This window comes from Adiantum capillus-veneris, chromosome 9 (assembly GCF_014529385.1).
Source record: "Adiantum capillus-veneris isolate H3 chromosome 9, ASM1452938v2, whole genome shotgun sequence".
NCBI lineage: Eukaryota > Viridiplantae > Streptophyta > Polypodiopsida > Polypodiales > Pteridaceae > Adiantum > Adiantum capillus-veneris.
The window spans coordinates 96,304,582-96,328,794 of record NC_140939.1 but is presented as its reverse complement, the minus strand read 5'-3'; the positions used below and the strand labels follow the sequence as shown (position 1 = coordinate 96,328,794).

The following is a 24,213-nucleotide window of genomic DNA, read 5'->3' as shown; positions in this document are numbered from 1 at the left end:
CCAAAAAAAAAAAAAAAAATTTTTTTAAAAAATATATATTCCGACTATGCGATTTTCGGAAATTAGGGATTTTGGCAGAAATTAGGGTTTGCAGGAATTTTAGGCTTTCTGGCAGAAATTAGGGTTTCTGCTATCCGCCACGTCATCACTTTGTGACAGCCTGTCTTGTGACAAGTTCAGGAACAACTGCTCCCAAGTCAAAGAAATACATATTTCTTGGTTGTGGCAATCCTAGCGAGATCGGATATTTATTTTGGGATTGTGAAGCTAAAAGGATTGTTCACAGCAATGACATATACTTCAATGAAGAGAAGATGCATAAGAAGCATATGCATATAGTGGAGTCAGGAGAGTTATCTTCTAAGAAGATGGGGTTGTTTACAATAGGCCTAAAATGCCTAATCTTGGACAAGAAGGACATAATCCTCCTCTGGTACAAGATGTTGTTGAGGGACAATAGGCTAAACCAATTATTAGAAGGTTTGCAAGGGTTGATAGATATCCTTCCTCATTGGACTACATTATGTTGACAGATTGCGGAGAGCCCCCTTGCTATAAGGAAGCCATGTTAATGGAAGACAAGGTGAAGTGCAATCAGAAATGGACTCGTTGCATAAGAATCAAACTTGGAAGATGATTTGGTTGCCTAAAGGTCAAAAGGCATTACCATGCAAATAGGTGTATAAACTGAAGATCACACCTCATGATAATAAACCAAAGTAAAAGGCACAACTTGTTGCTAAAGGATTAAAGCAACAGTTGGGTATTGACTTTGATGAGATCTTTTCTTCAATTGTTGAGATGACTACTCTACGGTGTGTACTTGTGTTGGTTGCTAAAGAGGACATGGAACTTGACTTGATGGATGTCAAGACAACGTTCTTGCATGGTGATCTTTAAGAAGAAGTTTATATGCGCAACCAAAAGGTTTTGTTGAGAAGGGCAAAGAAGACTTGGTGTGTCAGCTAGAAAAGACCCTCTATGGTTTAAAATAGTCATCAAGGGAGTGGTAATGTATATTCTACTTGTTTATGCTCTCTCAAGGCTACAAATGGAGCAGTATGGACCACTACCTCTACACTAAGCAAGCTGAAGATGATAGTTTTTGGTCCTTTATGTGGATGATATGATAATTGGCGGGAAAAGCCCATTACCTCCATATGTGAAACTTTCTAAAAAGGATTGTCCTAAGTCTGAAGAGGAAAAGGCTGAAATGGCCAAAGTGCCGTACTTATCTCGAATTGGGAGTTTTATGTATGCTATGATTGCTACACATCTTGACATTGCTATTGCAGTGGGAGTAGTTAGCAATATGTCAAATCTAGGCAAGAAACATTGAGAGGCAGTGAGGGGTAATGAGATATTTGATTGGTATAAAAGACATGTGCATTTGCTTTGGAAGAAAGGAAGCATGTGTAATGGGTTACACGGATGCAGATTATGCAAGAGACTTGGACAAGAGAAGGTCCACTTCAGGCTATGTGTGACCAGTTTTGGGGTTTGGGTGTCTGCATCAAGGTCATAGACGCATCGGTCCAATGTGTTCATTTGGCCTGCCAGAGGTGGTCCATGCCAATCTCTTGATCAAAGCCAAATTCCTTTGTGTGATATTTGCATTTGAAGTCATCTGTATGATGCTAGGAGAATCGTGTGACCTTTGGGTCCTGAGCTAACTTTCTGTGTTCTGCAGGATCCGGCCGAGAGGCCTAAAACCTAGAAGCAGAAAAAGAAAGAGAAGATTTCTCAACTTATGGAGTCCTAACGAGTGGTGTAAGGTGCAACGGAAGTGAATGTTGAACTTTGCTCAAGATGAGTGCTCCAAACTGTGCTCAAGGTTCCTTTTACTTACGGAAGGGAGAGCCTTCCGTTCCTTTAGTGAGAGGGTGCAATGGACACAAACAAAGTGGTGAACACTGTGAATGAAGGTACATGAGACTGAGAGATAGAGAGAGAAGAATACGACACCAGAATGTTGTCAAACCCTCCTCCGAAGGCCCCACTCTCTATGGCGAGAGCGGTCTACTATTGATTGCACAAATCTCTACAATGTTTGGACTTGCCGACGATGTCGACGACGATGAGGACGACGACGAGATGGGCTGAAATCTGAAAATGCTAATGGCTGAAATCTGCAATCTTGTATCTGCTGAATTCTGACTCTATGTCGGTGACGATGGTACGACGAAGACGCGCTGAAAATGTAGATGCTGAAATCTGCGTTTTCCGGGCTGAATCTGCAAACTTCGCGGGATCTGACCGTGCGGCGAGGATCTGCTGCGGGAAGGTGAGATCTGTGAGGTTCGGGGGTCGTACTGTGGGTTCTAACTGCTGAAAACTGAAAACGCTGGTCCTAGGGCTGATTCTGTCGCGATGATCTGCAAAAACGCTAGGGCTGTTTCTTGTCCTGTTGAAAAAACGCTAGGGAATTTGTAGAGTCTGAGGTCGTCAGGTTGGTCTGCAATGCAAAACGCTGGGGCTGATCTGCAATGGAGAAAAACGCTGGCTGTTCTTGGCAGAAACCGCTAGGTTTATGCTGTGGAGCAAAAACGCTAGGCCTCTTGGGTTCTGTTGAGAAGTTGCCTGTTGAGCGAGTGCTCCTGCTGCCTCTTCTGCCAGAAAGTGCTAACTTTGGTTTGCTTATATACAAACTTAGCAAAATTGCCCTACCTACTTCCCAACAAAAGTCACTTAAAAATAATAAGTGAAAAATGTCAAAAATAGGGAAAATAGGTCTATGCACTGTAAAAATGCTACTGATGGGATCTGACTGGAATTTGATGGTCATGTTGTGTGCAACCGGAGGATATGCATCTAATCTTAGTGTCTGGACATGCATGGTGTGCGAATAGACTCACAAAAGTGCCAGATCACTTCCTATTCTAGACTAACTTGACTGATTGAACCCTGGTCATGCTGTAGCTTGTCCACGGACACACAGGGTTGGATGTGTCACGTGACAAGTGGCCTAAAGGGTTAGGATAAATTAATCCTAACCCTACTAACTTACAAATGCTTGTCGAGGGGCCTAAAGTTAGAAACGAACACACACACACACACACCAAACACTTCGTAAAAAAGGTAATGATGTGGCAGCTATAGTACGAACATGGTGACATGTTGGCGTGGCAGATTGTACGGACTTTTCTATGGTTTGTGTTGACATGCCACGTGGTAGCTGTACGGATTTTTGCAGGTCGCATTGGCTGATTTGGGCAGAATTAGCGCTAGCTTTTTGGCGCAAGTGCTTTTACGATGAAGTGCTTTTGAACCTGATGCTTTTGGGCTCTTCTTTTAGCATCCCTTGTACTCTTTATAAATGCTCACAAGCCACTCTCTTTGAGGGTATCTGGGCGCAGAGTCTCAGTGTCATCGTACGCACTTCACTTGCGCCACGTGGATATGCTTCTGCCATGGTCTAACATCAGTCGTAGCCTAGCTTAGGATTGAGCCTGGTACTTTGTGAGCCTCTAGCAAGACGTGCATGCCCAAGCCGGTCATAGTTGCATACCCTCTCTTGCACAGTACATTCATTTCAGCATGAGCATTTTCCAGAGCATAGAACCCTTTTTGCCAAAGTACACATTTTTTATTTATTCTAGGCTGACTGATGCTAGACCATGGTAGAAGCATGTCCACGTGGTGCAAGTGAAGTGCGCACGGGACACTCAGAGAGAGTTGGACCCTTGGGAGTTGTACTCTGCGAGCAATAATAATACAGAAATACCGAAAGGGGTGCCAGTCTTGGGACCAATATGTCTTGGCTCAGAACTCTGCCGAGTCGTGTCGTCTCTCTCTCAGTTATTCAAGTGTTTTGAAGTGTTGAAGTATTGTTAAGTGTGAAGTTCGCAGTTTTCTGTGTGTTTTCGTTCAAACTGTCGTGAAAGTGATCACACACTGTCTTTGAATTCACTGAAGGTACAGCCTCATGGCGATCTCGTTTGCAAGGTTGCATTTTTTTGTCTACTACAAAAGCTGAATATGTTGCAACTTTGAAAGCTTGCAAGGAAGCTATATGGCTTGGTTGTCTAGTGGGAGACTTGAGAATCAATGTTGAGATGCCTGTGCTACATTGTGATAGCCAAAGTGCTATACAATTGCCAAAGAACCAAGTGTCTCATGCAAAGACAAAGCATGTGGATGTGAAGTATCACTTAATTTGCTAGGTGCTTGAGGACAAGCAATTGTTTGTCACGAGACTGTGGCAAACTCAAACTTTAGTTATTGGTTTCGTTTCCTTGATTTTTATTTACTTTTTGGGATCCTCTTTTTGAAATCACAAATGTTCGGACATTGCATGGCGAGTGTGAAACGGCTTCACCTGTAGGAGTCAAGGCCAAGCAGCCACAAGATGGTTGGGCTGATCGGCACTGAAATCTGACTAGTAGAGAAGTGGCTAGGCTAAGTTAAAGTCTCTTAGGCCCCTTGGCAAGACTTCATAAGTTGGAGGGGGTTAGGAATTAAACCAAATGGGGCAAACTAGCAGATGGAGGAGCTTTAGAAGGACACCTCACCGAGAAGGGGACGTCCAAAATCTATGAGGAAGAGAGAGCGCTGATTTGGGGCATTTTTATGAGTACACTGCGTGCGAGTAGTGGGTGCAGATGCTCAAGCTTCAATGGAGAGCTTGCCTCCTCCCTTGTTTTATGTAGCACGATGATTCCGCTCTCTTGCATCTCTCGTCCTTTTTGAAAACATGATCATAATGCCCAGCTCAAGTGCTTTTCACTTGTTATCTACAATTGTGGGGATTCTATGCTCAATTGCCGAGGCAAGTGTCTCTTGGCTGATTCAAAGCAGGTACACGTGCTAACAGTGTGTTTTAGAGAGATGTCTCGTGAGAAATCTCGTCTAAATGAAGGGGCAAGTAACCCTACAGGTGCGAGAGCTCGAGGGACACCCACAAGAGCGATCGGCTCGGGAATCGAAGCACAAAAAAGGCATTTTCAGCTTGCTGTATTTTTATGTAGGTTTAGGGTTTTGGTCGATTTTGATGCCTAAATCATTGTTTACTTGGGTTTGTTTATGATGACTTCTATTGCCATTATGCTGCCAAACTTGGGCTAGAGTAAGGAAATTTCAACCCAATACAAGTGGGACAACTTGTTGAAGATTATAAGTATTCTTGAGTTCAATAAGAATCATAGTTACGTGGAATGGGAAATCAAACGGGGAACAACAGCTGGCATGAATTGCCTTTTTTTTGTTACATATACATACGTCTGAAACACAGAACGAGGATTGAGAATGGGAAGCTAGAATGGGAGCGGGGAACGGAGATCTGAAAATGGCCATTACCTGTAACTATGATAAGAGTAAAGAAATACCACGGCCAACAGGGTGTCATTGTTCACTTTGGAGCACTCTAGCTACCAAGCTGTAGATTGTTTTGAAGTGGTAAATGCCAGTTTGCAGGCTCACTTGTGAAGTCTCTTCGTATCATAAAGTGCAAGAAAATTTAGACGACATAGTTTTGGGTAAAAGTGAAAGCTTTACCACCTTTCAATAGGATTATAAGCCGATTTTACACACCAGTGAGGATCCTGTTGATCTTCCAACAAAGGGCTTACTTTCAGAGCGGTTTGCACATTGTTGGATACTCATGGACATTGGGTAGATGATCATGATCATTGTCTACTTGTATTGTATGTATATAGACATTGTCACCCCAGCATAACGACACATTGTCCTTTGAGTGGGAGGTTGTTGGGGTGGTAAAGCCCAATGTGCCATGCCTAAGTGTTGGGCGGTTAGACACTAACCGGGAACTAACACTGACCATTCATTCTACATAAAACAATAAGGACTCATAACCCTAATCACTATTTTGTGATAGGAGTCCACAAGCTGTCTCCTCTTCTCCATTGATGCGGACACACGCACACGCTCTCGCTCGCGAACTTCAATGTGCAATTACGTAAGTCTGGTGAGAATCACAAGGAGACTTTCCTCTTTGGTTTGGACGAGTACATCAAATACAATGTGCAAGTCTTCGACCCTACTAACTACAATGCTACCGTCAGGATCTCGCGCAAGAAATGAAACACAACAAAGATAAGCCGAAGGAGAACAAGTCCAGGGCCCTGCAGAACGAACAGAATGAGTAGAATGGTAAGAACACTGGTAATAATTACGACACCTCTCTATTTGAGTCTTCCACTCTTCCTAGAGCACACAACTCTTCACCTTAGAGTGATAATAAAGAAAAGGTTAAAACTCAAGGAACCCCTAAGTTGATACTTGATGAAAAATCTGCCCAAGGTATAGGAGGTTGGTTAAGTTTTGAAGAAAGAACCAAGTATGCAAAAGAAGGAAGATGCCAAAGAAAGAACACATATCACCCACAAATCCTATATCTTTTGTTAGTCATAAATGAGTCAAGTAGTGCGTACCAAGTTTCTAATGATACTCTTATGAAGTACTATGGTCATGTGAAGAGTTAGCACATTTTGATCTTGTTTGATCCTGGGAGTATGCATGATGTGATTAGTGATTCCCTTGTGAAGAGTGTACGTTTAGCAGTTATTCCAGCAAATCCAAAAGTATGCATGATGTGATTGATGATTCCCTTGTGAAGAGTGTATGTTTAGCAGTTATTCCAGTAGATCCCATTGTGGGTTCTAGGTTTGCTTCTGGCATGCACTCTTGAGTCTTCAAACATGCACGAACGTCCTATTGTGACAGCTTGTGTTCAACAGGCATGTTTGCATTGCAAGTTTGTTGTTTCTCTTCTCTCAGGATGTGATATGATTTTTGGCATTAGGTGGTTTTGTGAGATTGATCCACAAGTTAGCTGGAAAGACAATGCGCTCACTACTTCTCGTGAAGGTTTAGTCATTCACCGTCATAAGAGCACCCCTCATGTGTCACTAATCTATCACTCCCATGTTTTGGAAGGGGACATAACACAAAGTCTAGTAGCATCTCTCAATACAGTGTAAAAAAGAATCGGTCATTGTAGGATAAGGAATTCTCTCTGTCATTCATTCTCTCAAGCATGAGAAGCATTTCTTGTATGGTAGAGATTCAGTACTCAATATTGATCATCAAGACCTTAAGTGACTCAAGCCCTAGTGCATCCTGGAGCAACCGTCAAACTAAATGGTTCCAAACTTTTGAGCAATGTGGTGGTTTGATTGATTATGTTCCTAATAAAGCTAACCAAATTGCAGATGGGTTTAATCACAAAGGACAAATCTTGGCTCTTGAGTTGAAGTCGATAGTACCCACTTAGGAAGTATCTCTTGATAGCATGAAAATTAAGTATGCATATTATGAGTGTCTCATTCGTAACGGTCTCTTGTATTTTCGTCACCGTATTTGTGTGTTACTTTCTAATAGGAAATCCATATTGCACAATGCACATGATTCACTCGCGGGTAAGCACAGAAGCATGAAGACCACAATAAAACAGGTGAGAAGTTTGCATTTAAGAAATACACAATGTTTCACCATTGTAGATCGTGCCAATAAGTTTTGCATGCCCAGTCCTTGGCAAGACACAGTCACAACACAAGCATTAGCACGATTGTCCATTAGGCATTGGATTCCCTTTGTGGTTTGCCACAATCGATGGTTTTAGGTAGAAAAGTCAATTTAGATCACATTTTTGGGAAGCATTCTTTGAAAAGTTTGGCACTCCAGTTACATTTTTCATGTGCATTTCATTCACAGTCCTTTAGAATGCATAGTTCTTTTCCAGTCATTAAAAAGAACAAGAAAAAATTACTAAAATACTCGTGTAATTCGTGGAAATTTCCAAAATATACCTTAAATTTCAAAAATTCCCAATAAACCCTTCTATCATTTTGGGATCAATTTGCCCCAATTTTTGCATACTCTAATCTTCGTGACAATAAAGTTCTATCTTTAAGTGTCTCAGACAAAACTATTCACCAATGAGCTCATAAATAGCAGCATCTGTGTCTAAAAATGATGAACGATTTCATCCTAAGAGCCCACGATACCGTTCAAATTCCTACTTCTATCATCTTCTATTGAGGGAGAATCAATCTTCCTACAAAGAGTCGCAAAAGTATTTGTCTTTAGATATGTTTGCGATGTACTGAGGGGTATTTTGGAAATTTTGGAGAAATTGTAGAACATTTTGGGAACTTCAGGTAAAATATTAGGGGTATATTTGGAATTTTTGAAGTTTGAGGGATATTATGGCAATTTCCACAAATTTCAGGGGTATTTTTCAAAGAATAAAGATGTGTCTATGAAATTGTGGTCACCTAACTCATGTCAATGCACAACATTCATCATGTTTTGTGTTGAATTTGCTTCAAGGAGATCCCCCAAAGGAGATTCTTGAAGAGGATGAACCACCTTGTATACGAAGCTGAAGATATGGAGCCATATCAGTTTTTCATGCATGGCTTTTAGGGTGGCTCCAAGAAGCAATCACTACTATCGTGTTTGAAGTTCAAGTATCTTGGCACCAACTTAATGGAGTGGAGTGACGAAGATTCCTTTGCAGATTCCTCGGAGTTATTGGTGGACTACAAGGAAGCCATGCAGCTCGGTACTAGTACCTCACATTAAAAGGTGTGGATGCCACATGTACATCTGACCCTATGTGCATGTGGGGAAGCTAACTCCTACTTCTAGATGTTAGGATAGCCTAGGAAGTACTAGATGTTTCAAATTCAACCCTAGATCAATTGATTAGCCAGGATTTTCAGATTTCAGCATCATCATCACCATTGTCATGAGCACCCTTGACATCGTCATTAGAAGATCAGCCTATAGCCTTGTCAAATTGTAGATTCCTAGCATATTCCCTAGCGTTTTGCATTTTCAGTATTTAACCTCGCAGATCCAAGCATTCATAGGCAGATCCCATCAGCATCTCAAGATCTAGGGCCATTGTATCAACATTTGTACAATCTAAAGCAAATACATTTCCGGCGATAGAGAGGGGGGCCCTTGGAGGGAGGCTTGGGACCCCATCCAGTGTTATTTTTTCTCTCTATCACTCACTGAACCCTCACTCATAGTATATTGCACATCTCTTTCATGAAGTATGTAAGGATTCTAGTCGCTAATCCTTAATTAAGTACTTAAACTCATGATTAAGACTTAAGAAACTGAAACTCTGAACTTGGAGGGAGGCTTGGGACCCCATCCGGTGTTATTTTTTCTCTCTATCACTCACTGAACCCTCACTCATAGTATATTGCACATCTCTTTCATGAAGTATGTAAGGATTCTAGTCGCTAATCCTTAATTAAGTACTTAAACTCATGATTAAGACTTAAGAAACTGAAACTGAACTTAGAACAAGACTTAGAGGACTCTGTGTTTGATTGATTGAAAGTGTGATACAAGGGTTCCTTTTATAGGAATTGAATAGTCATCAGTGAAGAGGCATGTCTCTTTGTGAAGAGACATGACTTTAGGCGAAAAGACACATCCTTTCGGCGAAGAGCTGCAACCATTGGGTGAAGAGTCGCATCCATAGGGTGAAGGGGTGTGACTAGTCGTCGAAGGAGTGTGGCTTTTGGCGAAGAGGTATGTCTTTTGGGCGAAGGGGTGTGACCATCCAAGCGCAGGGGTCCTCCTTGGCATGGCACTTCGCGTATCTGCAACTAGGAAGAGATGTAATACTGCAACATAGTCACAATCGTGACAAAGTAAAAGGAACTCTCTCATGAAGTAAAAGGAACCTTGAGTACACAGAGAAGACTCACCCGAGTTATCATCATAAATCTCTTCGGTTGCACATTACATTGACAGCTTGGAGAGAGGACGTGGTCACATTAGTTGGGCTAGGGGGGTGGCTCGGCCGTGTCTCCACATAGTTGGTGTGAGGCTTCTTTGCTAGGGTCAACCACCAATCAATCCTTGGTCAATGTTTCTCAAACCTGTGAAACGTGTTGTCTCCTTGCTTCTCTCTTCCTCTACTATCATGCTTATGTCAAATTTATGTATTCTTTTGCAAAAACCCCTTGATTTCTGTGCTTTTCTCTCTTTGATAGCACAAAAAGCTTTTTCTTCTTCATCCCTTTATGTTCCCTTTTCTTCCTCCCATTCCATCGTTTGAGTTATAGTAGTGTGGCGGAGCCACTCCTGTCTTAGTGTAATGGGATAGGCACCATGTGCCAACTAAAAGTACAGGCTGGAACAGATGTTTATTAACACTTAAAAACAATTGAACAAAACAAAAGAGAGAATCCACACGAGACATGGAGTGGCGAAATTTCACTCCCAGATTGCAATGGCCCAAAATGATGGCACCCCTTATGGTATTTCTTTATATTACAACGCTGTGACGTTCTGCTTCTCCACGAGGTAGAATGCCAAAGAGAGAGCCGACAACACACATTCAAAGGCTCTTGTCTTGTATAAAAGCAGTTAAATGAAAAGCAACAAGCTAAAAGCTGGAGTTCCAAAATCAAGTGCTTTGTGGGTTGTCCATACAACACTGCCACGTCATTAGTTGTTAGTGTAAAACGCAGAAACGTTCTGTACAGCCTGTCACATCATTATCATCTACACAATTTGGTAGTGTGTATGTGTCCATGCTTTCTTTAATGTTTTAGGCCCCTTGACCGGTTCTTGTAAGTTGGGTTGGGGGTTAGGTTGCCCAAATTTTAACCCATTAATAATTTGGGCAACTCGGGAGAACCTGCAAGTTGGTGAGGACTTCTCCTTCTTCTTCTGCTAGGGTTTAGGCCCCTCGGTGGGGATCTGCAGGTAGGCTAGGGTTAGGCTTAAGGAGTCCTAACCCTTTGGGTCTTAAGTGGCTTGACTCGTCAGCAATTTGTGACATCTTCCCTTCTTGAAAGAAGAGTAATCACCTGGGATTATATCTGCAAAAAAACTCAAGTTAGATCAAAATATCCATTTTCAGTTTTCTCTTTCCATGTCAGAGCTCTTGATATTCCGGCGTAGCAAAAATAGCCATCCGGCTCTTGATCTTAAAAGGGATGTCGTGATGCACTACATACCTAGGCAATCTCACCCAATCAGGAATGTTCAGTGGTTGACACACCACGATGCAACACATATGCTTACAGATGCATGCTACAGGACATAAAAACAAACAGCGCTGCTGAACACTCCTCCTAGACAGACGGTCGTAGGCATGAAGGTACTCGACGACTACATCCTCACTCCCTTGCAAATAACCTAAAAAGATCCGGGCCATACAACCAAACGCTCCCCAAACCGCAGGCTGTGTCACTTGGAGGCTCCAAAAACAACTAAACGCTCCCCAGGCCACCAGCTTGCGTCATTCAGAGGATTCCAACATAGCTCCCCAGACTACTTAGCTCCCCAGACCAGTGTCTTGCATCATTCAGAGATTCCACATGAAACATGAACACTCCTCTCGGGGAAGCGCGAGCCGAAGATATTCAGAAAACAACATAAAAAACCAAGCATTGTCAAATCAGCACCAAAACAAGCTTAAAATAGATAAAATCCATTTAAAACAAATTTCAAATAGTGTTTTCAAACAATTTCTCAAGCAAAATTTCAAACAGATGGTTCTCTCCGTTGCTACAACAGAGTGGATGTTCAGCTCCATGCTCCCAAATGCTTATTCCTCACTTCTAAAACTTGTTACCTGCACACAAATAACAACAGCTTCCAAAAACATTAATTTTACACATGCTGAAATTTTGTGCAAAATCCCTAATTTGTTGCTGAAAACCCTAATTTTTCAAACTTGGCAGAATCAAAATCCAATCGCATCAAGGTGTAAGGCTCATCGAAAGAATCAACTTTGACTTCAAATGCATATCCAAATTCTCAATTGTTGAAGAGATTTTTAGAGACCTCTGCAAAACAGAAAAGCAACAAAAAGCATGTTTTTTGTGCTTTCTGGGCGAAAAAGGACTCCTCCTCCTCCTCCTCCTCTTGTTGTTTCTTCTTCATCCAACCCCATAGCTTCTATCTGTAGGTTCATGTAGGTCCAGTTTTCTCTCGAGAAAAGGGAAAAAGCGCCATCTTGCTTTGTCTGCTCTTGATGGACCGTCAGACTGGAATAGAGGTTTAGCACTTGAAAACTATTGAACAAAACAAAAGAGAGAATCCACACGAAACACGGAAGACATATTTAAAGGCCCTTGGCTGTACAAAAGCAATTACATGAAAAGTAGCAAGCCTAAAAGCTGGAGGTCCAAAATCAAGCGCCTTGTGGGCTGTCCGTACAACACTGCCACATCATCAGTTGTGAGTGCAAAACGCAAAAATGTCTGTACAACCTGCCATGTCATCATCATCTTCGCAATTTGGTAATGTGTATGTATGTGCGCACACTTTATTTAATGGTTTATGCCCCTCGGCCGGTTCTTGTAAGTTGGATTGGGGGTTAGAATTATTTATCGTAGCCCATGAATAATTTGGGCCACTCGGGGGAAATCTATAAGTTGGTGAGGACTTCTTCTTCTTCCACTTCTACTAGGGTTAAGGCCCGTCGGTTGGGATTTACAGGTTGGCTAGGGCCAAGCTCAAGGAGTCCTAACCCTCTGGGTCTTCAGTGGCTTGACAAGTTGTCAATTTGTGACACTTGGACTATGGGCGCATTGCTCAATATTTTGCAGTTCGGATGGGGGGCGCATTCATCATATATGCCACCTTGATGTATAGCTAGTACACACACTGCACTCCTTCAGTTTGTACCTCCTTTTCATTGAGCATCCTCAAAGGTTTCTTGGACACAATGTACATGTTCTTGTTGTTAATTTATGGCGGATACACAAGTGACGCATTCATGATAAAAGGATGCAGAATTACTCCATAAGAAATTCATGTACAAAGTGCCTCATATATAGGCATAGTGAGGGATGTAGTCTTTTGACACATAGCCTTCTTGGTGTCATCACATGCATAGGATTCAAGGTCTTTGTTACACATGGTTGTCAAGCTTAGAGGGGTTGCAATGTAGAGGTGTTTCCCATAGTAGCTGAAGAAGGACATGCCTATCTCAACAATCCTCCCCTTAGGCATGGACTATACTGAAGCAAGCTGGGTCGAGAGTCAATGCAACACAGGCAAGCAGTCACACAAACTGGGGTAGTCACACATACTATGGTAGTCACACAGACTAAATCATGGTCTCAAACAGACATGGTGTAACACGACTTAAGGATTCCTCCTCTTAAATATGAAAGGCGAAGGATAACCATATCTATACTTGTCAGTGTCTAGTCCCTTTACAATGTTCTAGAAATTGTTAACTTTATTAACAAGTTGTTGTGCATATGCCCTATGCACTTGGTTGATGTCGTTTTCGCCGGTTTGTTCATAGGGTTGAAAACTAGGTGGCCATATCATGTCAGCTTGTGGTAGTAGTGACCTTTGTTGAAAAATAGTTGCATTGTGCCTATATGCTTGGTCGTGTGATCTTGTCCTCGCTGTCGATGTCAATGAGTCTTCAGAATCTTCTGCTTTTAGGTGTCTGCTACCATCCATAATCGCAAAGAACGCCTTGAGCTTTGAAAACTTTGTGATGAAGCTTTGAAAAAAAAACCGTTTCGTGTGGTGCAGGTTATTACTGTGGGAACAAAAGCTTGATATAGGAAATTTAATTTGAGAAGCCCCAAAAAAAAAAACTTCAAAATATTCGCTTGTTGTACACACTGATCAGGGCCGTGTGGGCGAGTAGGCGAGCAACACGTGTGTGCTCGAATGGGGAGCGCAAGCCAGCAGTGTGTGTCTTCGATGGTCAGGTTGCTGCCAAGGTTGCAGGGCGAGGGACGAGGCAACCGGCAGATGCAAGAGAGCACGAGGGCGAGGCAATTTGCGAGTGAGCAGCAGTTGATAGCGATTGCACTAGGCGTTGATATGGTGACGCACGGCAGCGGAAGCAGGGCTGGTTGTTGCAGATGCTGATGTAGCTGCGGTTCAACTCCTCTCTGTGTGTTGAAGGCCGGCTCAGCACGCTGATTGGTTGAGAATGACAGCCGTGGATGGGGTCGCAAGCGGCAGTAGAAGCCTTCGGGCAGTTTTGAGGGCTTAATTGAGGCAGGTAGCTTAGGCACACAGAGGGGGTGAGAGGTTTGGCGAAGCAAAGGGTGATTATGCTGGCTCTAGCCGATTGAGCTGAGAGAGGTTTGGTGAGAATATGGGTGGCTCGACTAAGGTTGCAAGCACAGATGGTGCAGGGAAGTTGGTGCAATGTATGGATTATGAGAGAAATCGGATATAGTATCCGAATGGCTTTATGTAGAGCAAAATAAAGTGGGCTTTGATTTGATGACAAGTGCTCCCACTCGGTTCTTCTCAATTAATGCCCTTAATGCAAAGCACTCTACCATTGCCACCTCTGATTGTTCTGAGAATTGCCATCTCATACCTTTGTCACGTGACACATCCAACCCTATGTGTCCGTGGACAAGCTACAACACGACAAGGGTTCAGTCAGTCCAGTCAGTCTAGATTTAGAGGTGTTCTGGCACTTTTGTGAGTCTGTTCACAGAACGTGCATGTCCAGACACTTAGTGTAGATGCAAATCCTCTGGTTGCACACAGCATAATCATAAGCAATCCCATCAGAATCCATCAGAATCCTTAAGGGGGATTTTCCAGTGCATTTAGCCTATTTTCCCTATTTTTGACATTTTTCACTTATTATTTTTAAGTGACTTTTGTTGGAAAGTAGGTAGGGCAAATTGAGTAAGTTTGTATATAAGCAAACCTAGGCTAGCACTAATTGGTAGAAGAGGCAGCAGGAGCACCATTGCTCAACAGGCAACTTCTCAGCAAGAACCCTCTTGGTGGCGTTTTCCCTCCAAGCAAGACTCCCCGTCATCTAGCGTTTTCATCAGCAAGTACCATCGCCAGAAGACTTCATCACTTAGCGTTTTTTTCATCAAGCACCCATTGCCCGAACCACCTCAGCCCTAGCGTTTTCCAGAAGCCCAAATCACCCCCTTTGTATGGCGTTTTTCAGCAGATAAAGAACCAGCGGATTTCAGCCTTTGACCACCTAAAGAGCAGTTTTCATCCATCAGAGACCCAACCATATCAGCGTTTTTGGTTCCAATGATTTGCAGCCATTAGCGTTTTTGGGACAGCAGCAAATCTGCAACAGATTTCAGCCAGTAGCGTTTTTGGACAGCAATACAAAAGCATCAGTTTTCAGCCCTTAGATCGGTCTCGTCATCCCCGTCGTCGACATCGACCTAGCCTAGACTTGCATCAGTCACATGCATCCACTTTGTACCGGTTTGTGCAATCAATAGTAGACCACTCTCGCCAATGAGAGTGGGGCCTTTGGAGGAGGGTGTGACAACGTCTGTGGTGTCGTATTCTCTTCTCTCTCTATTTCTCAGTCTCATACACTTGCACGCACAATGTCCATTCACTTTGTTTGTGATCATTGCACTCTCTCATTAAGAACGGAAGGCTCTCCCTTTCATAAGAACGAAAAGGAACCTTGAGCACAGTTCGGAGCACTCATCTTGAGCAAAGTTCAAACATTCATTCCGCTCCACTCTACATTGGTATCAGAGCTTTGGCAGTGTTCTGTTTCACTCAAGGAAAGAACCACAAGAATCACAAGAATTTTTTTTTTTTGCTTCTTGAGGTCGCACGAACCCAAGTTCACTTGGGCGTGTTGATTCCTAATCGTGTTTTTGAAGAGTGACAGGAATCCCAGGAAAAAAGGGCTTGTCCAGCCTCCCCTTGTGCCTCTTTTCACTCATTGAGGGCGGACCGTGCACTTAGGGGCCGGCCAATCGACGTGAGGTGGGAAAAAGCAACCTTGGTGTGAGCGCAAGGCCGCTAAGGGGTGCGCCCGCAGAAAGGAGCAGAACTCGGGTGAAGAGAAGATCCTTCTCAAACACAGATTGCAAGCAAAAGAAAACCCTCAAGAACCTCAAGAACCTCAAGACCCTCAAGAACCTCAAGACCTCAAGACCCTCAAGAACCCAAGATCCTCAAGAACCCAAGTTCTTCGTGAACTTAAGTACCAAAGATCATAGTGCATGGTCATCACCCGAAGCGGAATGGATACTTCGCATACAGGTGATGAGCATGAGAGAGGCGACGAAGAATTTTTCCCGCCAGGAGTTTTTTTCGACCCCCCCCCTTCTCCATCTACGCCACGAGTTGTACCAAATCCTATGGAGGCGATGGTCAAGTCGATGTTGGACATGATGGCACGACAAGAAGCGACTCGCATTACTTTGGAACGCGAGCGCGATGAACGAAAAGAAAGAAAAGCACAAAGAAAGGAGGAAGCCGAAGCCAGACGAGTGACCTTGAAGGCCGATCGTGAGGTTCAAAGAGACCTACGCACTCAAGAATTGGTTCGACAAGTACTTGCCTCGAAGTCCGAACCAGCCAAAGATGTTGGGAGTTCATCAAGTGGCGCAAGCCGAGATGCGGACTCCAACAACCCAGTCACAGAAAAGTTGACTTTCAGTAAGTATGATGGTAAGATGGATGCTATGGTTATTCATTCTTGGTTGCATCAATTTAATGCTTATTTTGCGACAACTAAGAAGACAGGAAATAGCAAGGTTTTGACGGCAGCTATGTACCTTGCCGATGGTGCCATCAATTGGTACCACGCATGGCAAGAGGCACAGTTAGCCGCGCACGTAGAGGAAGCCGACGAATTCACGGCCCTTTCCTTCAATTGGGTTGATTTCCAAGACAAGCTCAAGGCGCGGTTTATGCCACCTCAGTACCTTGCACGATTGAAGGATGATTGGCGCGCTCTCAAGCAAAATGCAGTTATGTTTTTCTCTAATCGTGTTTTGCAGCTGGGCACTCAATTACGCAAAACGGATGAGGAGTGCAAAGATGCATTCCTTTACGGATTGGACGAGTATATGAAGTACGATGTCGAGGTGCTCGATTCAATCGATCTCAACAATGCGGTAGCGATTGCTCTCGCACAGGAGATGAAGCACAACAAGGAAAAGCTAAGGAGAACAAGACGTCCACAAGTACCTCGCAGACTTCTCAAAACCCTCAGAATGGTAAGAACGAAGTTTGTATATAAGCAAACCTAAGCTAACACTAATTGGCAGAAGAGGCAGCAGGAGCACCATTGCTCAACAAGCAATTTCTCAGCAAGAACCCTCTTGGTGGCGTTTTCCCTCCAAGCAAGACTCCCCTTCATCTAGGGTTTTCATCAGCAAGTACCATCGCCAGAAGACTTCATCACTTAGCGTTTTTTCATCAAGCAACCATCGCCCAGACCACCTCAGCCCTGGCGTTTTCCAAAAGCCCAAATCGCCCCCTTTGCATTGCATTTTTCAGCAGATAAAGAACCAATAGATTTCAGCCTTTGACCACCTAAAGGAACAACAAATTTCAGCCATCAGAGACCCAGTCGTATTAGCGTTTTTGGTTCCAATGATTTGCAGCCATTAGCGTTTTTGGGACAACAGCAAATCTGCGACAGATTTCAGCCATTAGCGTTTTTGGACAGCAGTACAAAAGCATCAGTTTTCAACTCTTAGATCGGTCTCGTCATCCCCGCCGTCGACATCGACCTAGCCTAGACTTGCATCAGTCACATGCATCCACTTTGTACCGGTTTGTGCAATCAATAGTAGACCACTCTCGCCAACGAGAGTGGGGCCTTCAGAGGAGGGTTTTACAACGTCTCTGGTGTCGTATTCTCTTCTCTTTCTATCTCTCAGTCTCATACACTTGCACGCACTGTCCATTCACTTTGTTTGTGATCATTGCACTCTCTCATTAAGAACGGAAGGCTCTCCCTTTCATAAGAACAAAAAGGAACCTTGAGCACAGTTGGGAGCACTCATATCACGTGACACATCCAACCCTCTGTGTCTGTGGACAAGCTACACCATAACAGGGTTTCCGTCAAGTCCAGTCAATCTAGATTAGAAGTGATCTAGCACTTTTGTGAGTCTATTCGTAGACCGTGCATGCTCAATCAATTAGTGTAGATGCATATCCTCTTGGTTGCACATAGCATGATCATCAGTATTCCCATCAGAATCCATTAGAATCAGTTAGGGGATTTTTCCAGTGCATTTAGCCTATTTTACTTATTTTTGACATTTTTCACTTATTGATTTAAGTGACTTTACAGCAAAAGTAGGTAGGGCAATTTGGGTAAGAAAATATATAAGCAAACCAAGGTTAGCCCTAAACGGCAGATGAGCAAGGAGAACAGCAGGCCATTGGCGACAGGTTCCCCCCTCTCTCAGCAGACTCTCCAAGATCCCCTTGGCGATTCCATCACCCATCAGCCCTAGCGTTTTGCATCATCGCTAGCCTCTCCATTGCCCTGGCGTTTTCAGCAGATACGCATAGCTTCACCCCCAATTTCATCTAGCGTTTTCAGCCTGGACCAGCAGCACCAAAACCCAGCATTTTCAGCCTTAAACCGCAACAGATAAGCCAGCTGTTTTCAGCCCTAAAAACAGCAGTCCTCAGCGTTTTTATCAAGCAAATTCAGCATTCAAAAACGCAGCCAAACTCAGTGTTTTTCTCAGCCCAAACCTGTGTTTTTCAGCAACACAAGATCAGCCTCGAAATCAGCGTTTTCCATCGCAGCAGATTTCAGCAGTTAGCGTTTTGGACAGCAGTTAGAAGCATTCCATTTTCAGCCCCTTTGTCGTCATCGCCATCCCGGTTGTTGTCGTCGACATAGGCTAGATCTGCATCAGTTTTATGCATCATCATTGTACCCGTTTGTGCAATCAATCGTAGACCACTCTCACCAACGAGAGTGGGGCCTTCGGAGGAGGGTTTTACGTCGTCTTTGGTGTCGTATCTCTCTTCTCTCTCTCTCAGTCTCATACACTTGCACGCACAGTATCCACTCACTTTGTTCGTGATCATAGCACTCTCCATTAAGAACGGAAGGCTCTCCCTTCCATAAGAACTAAAAGGAACCTTGAGCAAATATGGAACACTCATCTTGAGAAAGAACAACATTCATTCCGCTGCACCTTACAACTCATCTTGAGCAAAGTTCAAACATTCATTCCGCTGCACCTTACAACCTTCCAAAGAAAAGTGTCAAGCTCCTTAGCACAGAAAACCCCAAAGGCAAATATTGCACTCTACACAAAAATCTACTCTACTACCACTTGAAGGCTAAATTAACCCTAAGAGATTATGCAAAATCTAAATGCTAATGCAAAGAAATTGAATTGATCAATTAGCCAAGAAAGAGAAGCTAATGGATCTAGTAGGGAGATTATGCCTAATCTAGCCTAGGATCATGGAACGATGATTAGGAGGTGCTAATCACACACCATGCTTTGATACCAGTTGTTAAGTTATGGCGGATACACAAGTGACGCATTCATGATAAAAGGATGTAGCATTACTCGATAAGAAATTCATGTACAAAGTGCCTCATATATAGGCATAGTGAGGGATGTAGCCTTTTGACTCATAGCCTTCTAGGTGTCATCACATGCATAGGATTCAAGGTCTTTGTTACACATGGTTGTCAAGCTTAGAGGGGTTGCACATGTAGAGGTGTTTCCCATAGTAGCTGAAGAAGGACATGCCTATCTCAACACTTTTTACTGCATACACACGTACACAACGAGAGAGAGAGAGAGAGAGAGAGAGAGAGAGAGAGAGAGAGAGAGTTTGTGCAAATACCTAACTTTATGATCTGCTTGGTTTCATATGCTAGTGTGTGAAGAGGTCAAGTTTGGAATTCCTTTACAAGCATGGTGGATCTGTTTGTTGGGAGCTGTAGCGATCATGATTTCTGCAATTGCTCCAATGCTTCTACCTCAGCATTTACTTCCAAGAAAAGGCAAAGAACCACGAAAAAAATGAACCTCACATGTTTACAACAGGTTGTTGCATGCAAAGCTAAGGCTGAGGTTTACTTACAAGGTCATAGGTTCTTTATATAGAAAGCCCAAGGCAGGCTTTTAGAATAGGCTTGTAGGCACAATACTCATTGCTGTCATTCTCATGCTCACACTGAGGAATCATGTATAAGTCCTGATGAGAGTTCATTACAGATAAGCTGGTGTGTGTGTGTGTGTGTGTGTGTGTGTGTGTGTGTGTCATTTCTTGTGTTATGAAGTTGTCTGCTCTTTCCTACTCTTTTTGGTAGGTATATTGGTGAGGTACCAAGAGAGGAAGATAGAGGTGCACGGCTATCGGGCACTGGCTAATTTATGTGGATGCTGTTCTTCTCATTGCCAACTCGTCAGAATGACTACAAAGGGTGTTAGATGCATTACAGTGCTATGCAAAATATAGAGATTTATCTATGAACCTTTGCAAGACCAAGGTGATGAAATGTAACACCAGACCACAATGAGTGAGGGCATTAGCAGCAATATTTGAATTAGTGGAGGACATGGAGTCCTACGCATGTCTAGGAGTCTTTTGTACAGGATTCTCTCTCTTTGAGACAACACAAGGATATCCATCCCTTGGCCAAGAGCTATGGTTGTTTGATACTTTGGTTACATCCACATGATTGTGTGGGATACATATTTGGGGACCTTGTTTGGAACGTCATAGTCGATCTGTTGACCACATGTATGATCAGATTCCAAAAGCACTAATCCCCAAAAGCTCTAGTCCCCAAAAGCCTCAGGTAAAAGCTGCTAAATCTGCCAACGTAAATTTCTAAAATCCGTATAGTCTACCATGTGGCATTGTCAGCTCGTTTTATGGAATTCCGTACAGCATGCCACATCAGCATTTTTGTATAGCCTACCACGTCATCAATCAACGCATTTTATGAAAATCGCCTAGAGTTCAAACTTTTCGACTTTTTTAGGGTTTTAGACCCCTTGGCCAGCTTTCTAGGTTCGGAGCACTGCATGCAAACTGAGAGAGAGAGAGAGAGAGAGAGAGAGAGAGAGAGAGAGAGAGAAGCAAGTTGGGCCGGCCACAATAGAAAGAGAGAAAGAACAGGTCCTCCTTCCTCCATGGCTTCAATCACGAAAGAGAGAGGGAGAATCTGTCCAGGGTTCTCTTCATTTTCTTTTTTGAAATGTTTGACATACTAGATTCATATCCTTTCTTTTCACATTTCACTCAAGCAACTATGCCTATGACTAGCCCCACAAGACAGAACATGTAGTTCACCTAAATCACACACTTAATTCACAGTAAATACCATGTTTCAATCATTCAGTCTAGCCATCTTATTTTGTCCAGAACTCTTGATGCACCTAGATCACTGAACAACCATCTCATCCTTCCGGAACTCTTGATGCATCTCATCTAGATAGACATCTTGATGCACTAGAATCATATTTTGTTCACATTCAATTCTCATTCAGATTTTATTCATGTAGCCATCACATCGAGATCTCACTGATCTCTCTAATAGATGTCTAGATGCTCTAGTTCAAGTCATTCATCGAACAAATTGTTGCTTACATTTCATCTTTCTCTACATGTCTCTAATAGTACACACAAGAAAGAGCACATGTTTTCAATTCAATTTAAGAAATTTCCAATTCAATGCACATATGTTCATAGTCATTCCACAAAATACTATCAGCCTATCAGTACGGTTTCTTCAATTTTCGCATTGGGTTTCAACTTTTCTTCATCTCCCTTCACAGGGTGTCGTGTAGAAGGGATTGGATCCTCCATAGGAGAAGAATCTTTATGAGCTTTGATACCATCGTCATAGGCTTGGACAATCCAAGAATAGCAACACTTGAACAAAAATTACAAAATCACTAAAGTTTACGAACGAGAGAGAGAAGAAGAAGAAGAAGAAAAAGAAGAGAATTTTAACGTCATAAACTATCCCAAGGGACCTTAGAGAGAGAGAGAGAGAGAGAGAGAGAGAGAGAGAGAGAGAGAGCATGGCAGAGTTCCAAGCCAAGATGCATTGGCTTTCTTTATTATTATGCTCGCAAAGTTCAACTCCCGAGGGTCCAAGTCTCTCCGAGACAATATGTCCAGATGCTCTCAAAGAGTGACCCTAGGGACACTTATAAATAGTACAAGGGATGCCCAAAAGCATCCGAATCCAAAAGCACTTATCCCCAAAAGCTTTGGTCTCTAAAAGCCTCACATAAATGTTGTTAAATTTGCTAGCACAAATTACAAAAATTCGTATAGCCTATCGCGTTTTACGAAATTTTGTACAGCCTGCAATGCTAGCATTTTTGTACACCCTACCATGTCATGAGTCCACGCGTTCTACGAAAATTTTCCTTGAGTTAAAACTTTTGTTTTTTTAGGGTTTTAGACCCTTTGGCAGGCTTTGTGGGTTCAAAACTTGCTCTGCTCTTCGGTTTCAATTTCTCTCGTCTACTCGGCCATTTCTCTTCCAATTGGGCATGCCACGTCATCACTTTGTGACAGATAAATTATTGCTTTGTCGAATTTGCAATGCTTTTGACATATATTTTCAATTGTCATGACATCATTTATCTACATATCCAAGATTGTAATCTTATTGTGTGTTTCAAATACTACCTTCCCTTCTGTATTGTTATGATCCTGTTTTATGGTGTAAGTTTGTATCATACTAGATCTAAGCACTCGCTAAGATAGTTTGGAGTAGGAGAGAAGACTTTTATTGATGGACTAGCTAGCACCTTCTCTAGATTTCTCAAAATGAATAGTTGCTCATAGTCCATGGCTCACAAGTGAGTAGGTTCAAGAGGCTTATCATGCAATTGCTTGTGGAGAAAATTGGGAAATTGCCCATAAGATCAAGGATGAAGATGAACATTCATGATCAAACTTTTGTGTTTCAACAAATGTGACCATTTTTTGTTGTAGATGTGTTGATGTGTTTGTCGTGAGCCCTTATGTTGTACCATTGGTCGATTGTTTATATCTCACCGCATTTGTATAGAGGTAAGAGTGGCTTATTCATCTACTGCACAGTGCATGCAACAAAAGATGGAGAAACGGTGTGTTTTTAAAAGAGGCAAAATGTAGGAGCATGATTTTACAATCTCTTGAGCAAGGTTTGTGATTAATGGACCTTGTGTGTTGCCAACATTTCAAAATTCCAAGTAGGTTGCAAGATTGTCTTGAAGAGAACTAGCAAAATGAAACAATGTAAAAATTGATCAATTCTTGAGGTTTTGAAACAAGAATATAAAGAATCTTAATGTGAATTTTGTTTATTGGTTGGGAAATTTATTTTTCATGAGAAATGAGTAGGCCACTAAACCTTGAGCAAGCGATATATCATTAAATAGTTTACAATTGTGCTTGGATCTTTGCTTAGTGCATTGTTGTTATAAGTTAGTTATTGAGATTTGTAATAAGGTCACCCAAGTTTTGAGCTATCTCATGGATGTTTGTTATATGGTGTCTTCCTCCTCCATGGTGAACAAATGAGTAGGCCTCACTCCATGGTACCTTTGATCCTCCATGAATAGACAATGCAAATGCCCTCTCATTTTGTAGTAGACAGGGCAATGAAATATTTAGTGTTGCTCATTCTCGAGTTGTCCTCAATAATACCAAGAAGATGCTTTCTGTAGAAAGACGTCTTCGTACCCAATTCTTCCTGGTATCCAACTGTGTGACCATCTCGAATGAGCTGGCTAATTTGAGATCTGTTCAAAGTAATGGATGGCCCATCTAGAGAAAACTAGAATGGAGGTAGTCTATCCATGGAAAAACCAAGTTGACATCTAGGCATACCAACGTAGTGTCTCCCCACTCTACTAACTAACCTGGTAAGTGCCTCTTCTTTGATGGGTGCCGCAACGAGCTCTACTCTCACAGTCTCATATCCTGGTGACAAGTGGTCTCTCCATCCATCATGTACATCCCTCTCTCCTATGGTGATCCACACTAGGTCCCCATATTTGGACACCATAAAGGATGGTAGATGTAACCAAAGTACTAAACAACAAGAATTTCATGCGAGGCTCCGAAAATTGCACCTATGAGCACGTCCTCTCTAGTCTCCCTACAGTTAGATAAAGGATGGTAGATGTAACCAAAGTATTAAACAACTAGAATTTCATGTGATGCTCCGAAAATTGCACCTGTGAGCACATCCTCTCTAGTCTCTCTAAAGTTGCATAGTCTCCTGTCAATAGAACTTATGGAGTCCCTTATGGAAAAGGATGGTCCAGAGACCAACACCCCCTAGATATTTGTTATATTAAGCATACTTCACTGCGTAAACTGAGGTGCCGATCTTTTCTTCCATTGTGAAGTGGTGCTAAACACCATTAAATTAGTTTTTCCAAAATTTACAGAAAAGCCATTGTCTTGTGAGAAAGAGTGTAGTGCATCAAGATGTTTCTGCATGCCATTCTAGAATTTAATATCAATTCAATGTCATCA

At 42.6% G+C, this 24,213-nt stretch overlaps 1 protein-coding gene across 1 annotated transcript in view; it reads left to right on the top strand.

Moving 5' to 3' along the window:
* Positions 1–20,016, top strand: part of LOC147450846 (uncharacterized) — a 68,185-nt gene extending 48,169 nt beyond the window's left edge. Inside the window, exon 5 of the mRNA XM_086519858.1 lies at positions 19,595–20,016. Coding sequence (XP_086375984.1) covers positions 19,595–19,743 — 149 coding nt within the window. The 3' untranslated portion in view covers positions 19,744–20,016. The remainder of the gene's footprint in view (positions 1–19,594) is intronic.
* Positions 20,017–24,213: the final 4,197 nt, after the last annotated feature.